The sequence below is a fragment of the Cynoglossus semilaevis genome, chromosome 20 (genome assembly GCF_000523025.1).
Source record: "Cynoglossus semilaevis isolate Cse_v1.0 chromosome 20, Cse_v1.0, whole genome shotgun sequence".
Classification (NCBI taxonomy): domain Eukaryota; kingdom Metazoa; phylum Chordata; class Actinopteri; order Pleuronectiformes; family Cynoglossidae; genus Cynoglossus; species Cynoglossus semilaevis.
This window is the reverse complement of record NC_024326.1, coordinates 32,527-43,185: the sequence shown is the minus strand read 5'-3', so window position 1 is coordinate 43,185 and position 10,659 is coordinate 32,527. Positions and strand designations below refer to the sequence as shown.

The following is a 10,659-nucleotide window of genomic DNA, read 5'->3' as shown; positions in this document are numbered from 1 at the left end:
TTTTTTTTTTTTTTAATCTTACAGGCTTTGTTTGGAAGAGGTCTCTAAGTGGTCCCACTCGCTGGAGGCACTTCTCTCGTCCAAATGTGAGCTCATGAAAAACATTATCCGTGTATAGTATTTTTGTAATCCGGCCTTCTCTTAACAATTTTTGTTTTTTATTTTTAGATGGGATGAAAATATTCCAGGCCTTCTTAAAGTCGGAGTTCAGTGATGAAAACATCGAGTTTTGGCTGGTGTGTGAGGACTTCAAGAAGATCAAGTCCTCCTTGAGGATGTCCTGCAGGGCCAGAAAGATCTTTAAACGCTACGTACAAGTTGAAGCTCCGAGAGAGGTGACGAGAGACGCCCTGCACTTTTGATTCGATTGTTTTCTGACTATAGAGAAACTAACCCACGTTTGCTCACAGATCAACATTGACCAGAGGACCAGGGAAGTGATCAGGCGAAACCTCGAAACACCTACCACAGAGTCGTTCGACGCCGCTCAGAGGATCGTCTACGCCCTAATGGAGAAGGACTCTTACCCGCGATTCATCAAATCTGACATTTACCAGGCTCTCCTGAACTCCACGATAAAATAGTGAAGACGTAGAGGCCGAGAGGCGGACACCCAAGCGCTGGAAACACTGTGGGACAGACAGGGTGTCTGCTTGTGATGCGTCAATCGCTGGACTTTCTTCTTTTCGTGACGAGGTTGCACTCGGATCAGCGGATGATGCAACAAATTGCACTCGGATCAGCGGATGATGCAACTGCAAACTGTGCAGACTAATAAAAAATACTAGGGGCTTTTTCTGAGACGTACTTCAAAAGGCAAAATGTTGTCCAATACATTTTGTTCTCACTTTTTTAAAACGCCTTGATAACCTTTATTTTTGTGCTACTAGTTTCGTGTTTTTATCTTACCTTTACTCAATTTGTATATTTGAATATATAAGTCACACCTGAGTAGAAGTCCCAAAGCCAGCCAAAGGATGAAGTAAAGTGCGACTTTTAGTCCGGATAATACGGTACATTATACATGTAGCTATGTTTTAGTCGTTTGCCGTTGTTTGAAGTTAGTTTTTTATCCCTCAGCCCAAACTAAGTCCTGATCCTTAATGTGAAAACATTGTGTATGTGAGTATTGGTTGATTAATCACTGCGTTTTGTTTTTTTTTATTTAGAAAATTTAAATATGTATAAAGTTATTTATATACATTGTAAATACCTTGTGCCAAAATGAATTAAATATTTGTTTTCAGATCTAAAAACACAAGTCTGTACTATTCTTTACTATCTTTCCTTCCTCCATTTGTTCAGTTATTGTTCTTAATTTTTAGAAATAGCCCAAAAAATCTGAATGTTCTAATATTAGTTTAAGTTGGACAAAATATTTCTAAACTTGCTGAAATGTAAATAGTTTCAATTGTGCAAATATACAGCTAAACCATATAACACCGCTGTAATCGTCAGATTGTCAAGTTTCCAATGGTACATGAACGCACCTTGTGTGACAGTTACAACTTCTGCTTGACAACGTCATAACCGGTTAGACATGGCGGTTAGCTACTCTGCTCCTCAAGCTATCGTGTAGCTAACTAACGGGTTTTTGACAGCGCTGAAAACATGTTCGTTCATAATTTTCCTATGCTAAACAAACGTAATAATTATGGAATAGTGAATTAAAGTAAGAAAATACATTCTAAAATGGTACGTTACACATTTTGTAGCATTGTCTGGGGGTTTGCAGACTAGAAGCTAATGCTGCTAAGGACTAGGCATGAACAACTTAGGGAACTTCTGCCATATGTCAAAAAAGTTGGAGAAAAGCGGAGGAAGACAGGTTTGATTTTCAGGCTCATACTGCCTTTTAGTTTGATTGAAACTTTTTCAGTGTAGGAACAGAGTATATCTTCACTAATTCTTCTGAACGATTCAGAAAGGGAAAAACGAATAACCCTATTTAAATCACAAAAACCCTAAAAGAGGAAGTTTGTCTGTGGGAATCTGAAATGGCAGTAACTTCTGCACTTTGTCTTCATTTCTGTTTCCAAAAGACACACACGCACACACCCCCTGAAGTAGATGAGAATTAAAAAAAAAAAAAAGCTTCAGACATTTTAATGCTATTACCTGGTAATTTGGTAATAAAACCTAATATTACAAAAAAGAAAGTTTGTAATTGGAAGGATTTAAAATGTAGTTTTAGAGCTTATCCACACTTTTGTCATCTTCAGCTGCAGTTTTAAGCCACATGGACATGCCGATGGTGGATTATCATTTTTTATTACCTTATTTGCGCAGAAGTATTTTGATATGTATAAAGATACCCTAATCAAGAAGATGGGTAATTATGGGCAAGAATTAATTCCCAGGAATGCTATAAAGGAAAATATTTTAAAAATAAGTTATGGGTCACATGATAGCCCTTCCTTCCCATCAACCTTTGGACAATCTTGTTTGTTCTGCAGAAATAGTTGATTTCTTTTAATCCTTGTGTACCTGTTTTTAGCTGTGCATCATGCCCGCATTTCCATACTGGATTTGCATGTCTGAGAGTCACTGTGTCCTGCCTCCTGGACCACACATACGCTTGATTTAGTGACGATAAACTCCTATCTATGATTGAGTCCTAAATTACAATTTCAGGTAAGAACCATTTGATCAGTTGAATTAACAGCATTTGTAATACAGCTCCTCCATAAACAGAGCCAATGACTGAGGTAATGATGTTGGTCTTTCTGGCATCACTAGGGCAACTACCAGTCGAGTTGTCGCATGCAGACCGTTTCAGAGAAGGTTTGTTTGGAGAGGAAAAAGGAGAGGAAAAAAAAAAAACTTTCCACCATGTGATGACCTAATCTGGTTCAAGCCATCATGCAGCACGAAGTATTTGCACTAAAATGCAAATACTTTGTGATCTCTTCCCACATATCTACTTGATGTTTATATATATATATATATATTTTTTTATATAGAGAGAGAGAGAGGAGCTGACTATGAGAGTAGTAAGGATTTATGTCGAGTTCCAAAACGTACATACAAACAGTGACTCTTTGGCAGCAAAATCCATTATTTACACTGTATGCTCACGACAGAACACAGTCTTTTACAGTCACTTTGTGAACCCCGACAGTGATGCAAGTAACCGCACACGTTGTGCAATGTGTGCAACACAATTTCAGTACAGGTACAGTACAGGTCCAATAACTTGCTTGTTTTCCTTGACATAACCAGGATATATACACCAGAGAGATACTCCTGCAGCCCGTTCCATACAGTTTTCTCGTTACACAGGAATATAATAAATAATAAAAAAATATTATACAGGCTGACGGAGGACGGCTCCTTACCCGGTTTCATTCAATCTGAGTATTACAGAGCTCTGGCTTGTTGCAGCGTTCACATGAAGAGGCCCGAGGCAGAGAAGACTCTTCCCTTACTTCAAAATGTCACCTCAGCAACTTGACGATGACTCAAGGACAAAAGCTGTGTCACTGAAATCATAAGAGCCAACTGCACTGCATTCTGCTGAAGCACTCTCCACAACAGAACAGAAGTCTGAATTTTTTTTTTTTTTGGATGTTTTGATCTTAAATTATTTATTATTTATGGATTCTAGAACTAGAATGTGTCGTAGAATGTTATTATTTATTTTTATGATGATTATTATTGTCATTATCAGCCAGTAAAGTTTAATTAGATAAATATTAATTAATTAAAAACTACATTAAAAAAGTAACAATAACAAACTGCTGAATGCTAAGTTGTCCTGTAACAGAAAGAAGTTTACATCTGTTTCATTTTTCAGTGTGATTTTTGACCAGCGTCCAGTCCTACTAAGCTGCATGATTTATGGATTGGTACAATGCTGCCGTCGTGTGGTGAAAAAGGTAATTACACTGCAGGAGCCATGTCTTCAACGCATTCGAAAATCGAGGAAGTTGTATTATTTACAATGTTTATTTATCAGAAGTCTTAAACCACAGTTTTTGTTTTTTTTTATTTTAAACTTTTATCATTTGAAAAATAATATGTATTTTATCGGTTAATTCGGTAGGGGAAAGGCCTATTTATCAATGAAGTATGAAGTGCTGATACTCGTTATCCCATCATCCTTTGCGGCCCCTGCTCGGGTTAGCTCAGCTGTCTGCGGTTTAGAGCAAAGGCCTGTCTGTCTGTTCGCGTTAAGCAACATCACCAACTTCAACACTGTGCGCGTACGCTGTGGTAAGTTCATATGTTTACATTAGTGTCACTGGAGGCCGTAGACTATTAACAATAACTCTGCTATAATGTGGGCAACGTTGGAGCTGAAGCGAGAAGGGATAGTTTTTCTATCCGGGCGAGCAGCATCAAATCCCGGCGAGATGACTTAATAGCTTGATGGAGATGGAGCTTAGAGACAAGACAAGTTGGCGAGTTATTTTTCCACCACTCAGCTTCCTGTCTTTTAACCAAAGAAATAACATCTTTTAACTCGCTTTAGCCTGCCGTCTATCAATTAATTCGTCCTCCGTGTTAGCCGAACTAAGTTAGCAGACTAGAATAATAAATGACGTTAAGCTCATTAGCAGCTGGGGATTGAACTAAGTATAAAGTCCAACACTGTTTAATTCATTTTTTATTTTTATTTTCTACAAATATGTATAAAGAATGTAGACTGGGCTCGTATCTCTTGCAGCGGGCGTGTCCAACGTTAGTCACAAGCAGAATGGGTGTGTCCGCTGTCAGTACTACTGTAACTTTATAACATAACTTCATTAATGAACCCCTGGAACACATATTTATATTTAAATACACTACTAACACGTAAATATATATTTTGGAAACAAGTAGTTCTGCCCTGGGGTTATTAAAATTAGTATTGCGTCAGAATGAGTATTTTTACTGTTTATTTTTACTTTATCAAGCCGCCATATTGAATCACAATGATGGATAATAGCAATACCTTCTGTGGTTTGATAAACCTTTTTGAACATAAAATGTCGTTGTTATAGTGGGGCTGTATGATAAATGATGATGAATAATCGTTTCCTAATTCCTAATTAACCAGTAAGTCATTGACTAACTGCATAATCATGTTTGTTTCACCTGCTACATCATGGTAAGTCTAGCTTTCCTGAGCAGCTGTGCACTCGAATGAAGAATGCCTTCCATTTTAGGTCTTGCGTTACCATGGAGCCTTCGGGAAGTTCTACAATAGACCCGTCAAGCGACCACAACAAGAACTTGACAGGTGGTTGTCCGTGGGAGGTCAACGATAAGGTCAAGCTGTGTCGATTCCTGTGCTACGGCTCTGAACGGGACGTGTACGCTGCTCGACAGGAGGATCACAGCAGCGCGGAGAACGCCGGCGCTCTCCTCTCCTTGTTGCAGGAAGGTCGAGGGACCGAGGCGGTGGAAGAGATCAAGAGGTTCTCCCGGGATGGTACAGCTGTACGACCGGGGCCGTCGCTTTTCGCCCTGGCCCTTTGCTCTCAATATTCCGAGCTGAAAACAAAGCAGGCGGCGTTCAAGGCCGTGAAGGAGGTCTGTCGGAATCCTGACCATCTGTTTTCATTCATTCAGTATAAGAAGGAACTTAAAGAAGGCATGAAGTGTGGGATTTGGGGACGCGCTCTCAGAAAGGCAGTGTCCGACTGGTATAATGAGCAAGATGCTTTTGATCTGGCTGCGGCCGTGACCAAGTGTAAACAGAGAGAAGGCTGGTCGCACCAGGATCTGCTCAGGCTCTCGCACACTAAACCACTAAATGAAGGTAAGGCACTTTAAAACACCGGCCATCTCAAATATCCTTCTGGGACATATGTGTCAAACCCAAGGCCTGGGGGGCAAATGCGGCCCGCCAGGTCATTTTGTATGGGATTTATATTGCTGATTTGGCACCCCCTAGTGAGGTAAATGAGTTTGACACCCCTGTTCTAGAAAAATATAATTTAGCATTTTTAATTTTCCAGATATTGATTTTTTACTAAGTTGGTAGCAGATAGTATGAATTTTTTCACTGAAGCAATAAGAAAGTACAGCAGAACATATTTAATAACATTACATTGTTTTTTTAATAACTATATTTTCCAAATCGTTTGGACGTCCTCAGCAATTGCGTTGATCAGCAAATATGCAACGAAAGGATGGAAAGATGTCCAAGTTGCCTATGCGGACAAGGAGAAGTCGGAGGAGGTTGTCAGAGTGCTTTCTTACCTCGAAGTGGTGGAGAAGGTGAAGCACCGCTGCGACGAAACCGAGGTCATCACTCTGATAGAGGAGCACAAACTGGAGAGGGAACAGCTTTTGACCGACCATCTGAAGTCCAAACAGGTACAATAAGTATGTGAGCAAGAAAAATTTCTATTCAGAGGATGACGTGTTGAAGGGTTGTTTCTTTTCGTGTCTCAATTCTGTAACTCTACAAGGTGATAAAATGATATTTGAAAATGTGAGTTTCCCACAGCAGTGTTTCAATAGACATTGTTCGTTATGTGAGTTTCCCACAGCAGTGTTTCAAGTCAATAGACATTGTTCGTTAACTCCTGAGAAACATGATGCGAGACGACCCAAAAAAATTTTTTTTTCAGGAAACAGTGGTCTACATGACATAGGAAATCTCCCTGTTTACATTTAAAAGAATGATTGATATGGATATTTTTTATATTAATTATAGGGATAGAAAAATGATGGAAGATAATCACATCTGCAGTTGATTTTTTTATAAGATAATCACATCTGCAGTTGATTTTTAATTTTTTAATTTTTTTGTCGTATTTAAATTCTTTCTGTTCCTTGGCTTCCAGGTGTGGCGAGCATTATTGAAGGAAATGCCTCTCCACTCCGTGCTGAAGATATTGGGAAAGATGACATCAAAGAACGTTCTCGAACCAGGGAGCTCGGAAACCCGAGCTTTGTGTGACCGAATCCAGAACGAGACGGCGTTGAAGAAGGTAACGCTCGAAGGACCGTGGATTTGATCAATCGCTTTCATCATTTTACAATGAGAGTAAGTCCTTTATGTTTTGTTTATCTGTCCAACACTTTGCCAGGCAAGGATGCACCCCTTCAGCATGCTGTTGGCTTTGGAGAACTACAAACGAGGGCAAGGATATCAGGGTAAAACCAAGTGGAAGCCGGACGGTGACATCCTAAAAGCAATGGACGCCGCCTTTTACAGGAGCTTTGCGGTAGGATTCCTTATTTCTTGGTAGGTACTAGTCAGTGGCAGCGGGGAAAAAAGACGAACCAAATCATCTCTCTCCGTTCTGATCCTCTCAACAGAACGTGGAGCCGGTAGGGAAGCGCATTGTGGTGGCCGTAGATGTGAGCACGTCGCTGAGCAGCGTCGTCCCGGGAACATCAATCAGCACTGCCGTTGCTGCTGCCGCCATTACCATGGTAAGGCAGGGGGAGAGCCCAATGGGTAGTCGTCGGAACAGCTGCACCTACGGGCCGGAACGGCCTCGGTCAGGGAGTTGGCCCGTTGCCACATATTGCAGATTCCTCTCAAGTTCCTGTCGTAACATGACCGTAGGGTGGTTCCCACAAGGTCTATAATGACCTCTTAGAATTTGTTATAGCAACATAATGGGCGCACACACATGTGTAAAGCATTCGTAGTCAGGAGAGAAGGTGGTTTTTTTTTTTTTTTTGTCATTCTATAGTCATGTTTTTTTTCTTTTCGGTTGATTTTCTTCTGCGCAGATTTTTGCGAGGACAGACATCGATACACAAGTTCTGGTCTTCTCTAAAGAAGGGTTGGTTCCGTGCTCCGTCTCTGCAGATATGACTCTCGCACAGGTGACCACTGAACTGGTGAAGGTAAGAACTGCGAACTGGTTGCACACCAAACAAAAACAAAAAAAATCTTTGCTTTTGTTTGTTTGTTTTGGCTCTCCATCATTATCTTCCCTGACTGACTTACGTGAGTTTTGTTCCTTCCGTGTGATGTAACTGCAAAGAAATTTGCCTACTGTACATAAGTACCTATGGCACTAACTCACCCTAACATCATAATATAGGACCTAAAAACATCGGAAGATGTCTGACCTAGGCTTGGGAGTCATCAAGAAGGGCAAAAAAAATCAACACAAACATAAGAAAGCGAATGCAGCATACTCAAATGTATGTGCAAAGTTTGTCTTAACGTCGTACGTCGGAATGACGAACTAGGACTTTCTCAATAAATTTATAAGGGACGGCGATAGCCATAGGTAGAGGACGTCGTAAATCGAGGATCATTTTGTCATGGTTACAAACTGTCTCCGTGTCATCATCGTGAATCTCTATCCCCCAGGTTCCAGACGGTTGCACGGACTTCACTCTCCCCATCATCTGGGCCACGGAAAATGCAAAAAGTGTGGATCTGTTCATCATTCTGACCAACAGTCCGATCTGGATGTTTAACGTCAGCCCAGTAGACTGCCTACGAAAGCATCGAGAAGTACGTTTCTTTTTTTTTTTTTAACATTCTCTAAAATGGGTTGTTTTCACTTATTGAAAAAAAAAACCATGCTATTACAATGCTTTATTAAGTTGCACTTTCAATTTGCTTTGTGTTTCATCTTAAATTTTTTTTTCTTTTATTGTTTCTGTAATATTATAATCTGCCCAGGGGGCGCAAGAGAGCCTCAGAAGATTGGAGGGGAGATAGGATAAAAATGAAATAATATTGTTTTATATACATGAACCATACAACACACTGCCGTAATGGTCGGATTCTCATGTTTCTGATGGTACCTGAACGCACCTCGGACACAAACACTGTTTTTGTTCTTATATGTTCCACGGTGAGTTAAAGGTCAGTGGGAATATACAGGTTTTGCTAAACAAATTTATTATAATTAAATTTGCTAAACAGATGTGTTATAATTATTGAATAGCGATTAAAAGTAACTAAATACATTCTGAAAGTCGACATTTCTTCACATATTTTGTCAAACTCTTATGAACAACTCATTTCATGTTTGTTTTTTGTTTTATTTTGACAAAAATTGTGATTGACTTTTAACGACGCACGTCACTGTAATGTTTTTTTTTTTTTGTTTGTTTCCCCACAGAAATTTGGAATCAATTCCAAGTTGGTGATGTGCGGGCTGAGCTCCAGTGGACACGTCTTTGCGGACACAGAGGACAGGGGATTATTAAGCACGTGCGGCTTTGACCTCGGATCTTTTTGCGTCATACGTAACCTGGCTCAAGGTTTGATCTAATGAAGTGACGAATTGTGGTAAAAAAAACAAAAAAAAAAACCTGTATTTACATAAAATAAAGGCAAAAATGGACCAGCGTGTCTCGCGTAGCATGTAGGGTGCTTTATAAAAAGCACGAATCCAAATATTGAGATTTACAGATTTTATTTCTCCATTGTACTTTCACCCAGATGTGAACAGACAGTGTCCAGCAGGCTGGGCAAAAACTTTGGAAACGTGTTCGCACATTTTCTTTTTTCTTTTTTTTCCAACCATACGTTTATTTCATAATATGCTGAACTAAATTGCGTTATATACGGATAAACACAATAATTCTCCACAAAATAACAGTACTAAGACTTGGTCCTGACGGGGGTTACATCACAGTCACAGGGCGGACATCCCGTTGGGACACTGGGGATGTGACCATCCTCATCCAATAGGCAATTTGATGAAAATGTCAGTCTGATCAGACCAACCATTACAATCCACTACAATAACAGAATTACCCATAAATAACAATAAGTCTGTGTTGTTTTTCTCCTTTGTTTTCATGCACATAAGTACATGTTTATTAGAGAATATTCCTATTTAATGTAATCTAATTTGACAGAACGTCACAAACGTAGTGTTTGTGCATTTCTTTCAAAATTCATCAGCAGAGAAGGAAAACTTTATCAAAACCATCTCCTGTTCCTGACTCTCACTGTCGCCTATCACTGTGATACCAGTTTTTTTTAATCATCTTCCTTATCTCTGTTTTGTGTTTGCATGTAATTTCACTGTGTTATTGCAACATGTTTGCAGGTTTATTTTCGTACTTTACGTGGGTTTTTTTTTTTTTTTTAAGCGACTGTATTTTTTAACATATTGAATTATCACTTTTACAAGTTTGAAGTTGTAGCGTTATTTTGAATTGAAAAAAAAACTTGATGATTTATGTAGCACTGCTATATAGAACAAGAGGTAGAAGAAAAGATGAATGGAGAGAAGCACTGAAGGTCGACAGAACAACTCACAGTTAATTCTGTCAGGGTTTCATTTACTTGAGCTGAAAAGTCACTGCCGTTTTCATGCCTGCAAGTTTTTTTTTATTGCATTTGTGGTTTCTTCTAAATGTTTTATTGAATTTAGACATTATTCGACTTGTTCGTTTTATTGAATTTAGACATTATTCGACGAAGAATTCCTTGTGCTCTTACTTGCCATAAATATCTCCAGCGACACACTTCCCTTTATTAAACACTACTGCAGTGTTATGGTGGATTACTGTAATTTAAAGAAATCAACATTTTCATGTTTTAGTGTAAATATGAGTTTGTTTGTTTTTTGTCACGTTCACGCAGGACAGGTCAATAGCTATTGAACAACTGTTTACCCAGACTGAATCTGCTTTCCCAGTGATGCCTGTACTTTTCATGTATTTATATTTGTTGTTCAAAAACTAACAAACCTTTTTTTTTTTCCTTTCGAGAACTGAATGCACTTTTGT

The 10,659-nt window shown here is 39.2% G+C and overlaps 2 protein-coding genes across 4 annotated transcripts in view; both read left to right on the top strand.

The window, feature by feature from the left end:
* Positions 1 to 667, top strand: part of LOC103395798 (regulator of G-protein signaling 8-like) — a 1,138-nt gene extending 471 nt beyond the window's left edge. Inside the window, exons 3-5 of the mRNA XM_025066214.1 lie at positions 25 to 86; positions 169 to 335; positions 411 to 667. Coding sequence (XP_024921982.1) covers positions 25 to 86; positions 169 to 335; positions 411 to 584 — 403 coding nt within the window. The 3' untranslated portion in view covers positions 585 to 667. The remainder of the gene's footprint in view (positions 1 to 24; positions 87 to 168; positions 336 to 410) is intronic.
* A 2,315-nt stretch (positions 668 to 2,982) lies between these two features.
* Positions 2,983 to 9,260, top strand: ro60 (Ro60, Y RNA binding protein). Of its 3 annotated transcripts, XM_008333594.3 has the most exons (10): positions 2,983 to 3,544; positions 3,797 to 3,878; positions 5,151 to 5,746; positions 6,086 to 6,306; positions 6,780 to 6,926; positions 7,026 to 7,163; positions 7,258 to 7,374; positions 7,681 to 7,797; positions 8,273 to 8,419; positions 9,036 to 9,260. In XM_008333594.3, exons 3-10 carry the CDS (start codon positions 5,164 to 5,166, stop codon positions 9,186 to 9,188), a joined length of 1,623 nt encoding a protein of 540 aa, XP_008331816.1. In that variant the 5' UTR covers positions 2,983 to 3,544; positions 3,797 to 3,878; positions 5,151 to 5,163; the 3' UTR covers positions 9,189 to 9,260. The 3 variants fall into 3 exon arrangements, with proteins under 3 accessions (XP_008331816.1, XP_024921981.1, XP_008331815.1); XM_025066213.1 differs by having other exon boundaries at positions 2,983 to 3,878; XM_008333593.3 differs by lacking the exons at positions 2,983 to 3,544; positions 3,797 to 3,878 and adding an exon at positions 3,911 to 4,215.
* The last annotated feature ends 1,399 nt before the right edge of the window (positions 9,261 to 10,659 follow it).

What these genes read in the sequence shown, in the direction of transcription:
- ro60 (XM_008333594.3), top strand. Translation starts at nt 5,164, where the DNA reads ATGGAGCCTTCGGGAAGTTCTACAATAGACCCGTCAAGCGACCACAAC. An exon ending in CACTAAACCACTAAATGAAG is followed by an intron (nt 5,747 to 6,085) that starts GTAAGGCACTTT and finishes GGACGTCCTCAG; the next exon opens with CAATTGCGTTGATCAGCAAA. An exon ending in GCCTACGAAAGCATCGAGAA is followed by an intron (nt 8,420 to 9,035) that starts GTACGTTTCTTT and finishes GTTTCCCCACAG; the next exon opens with AAATTTGGAATCAATTCCAA.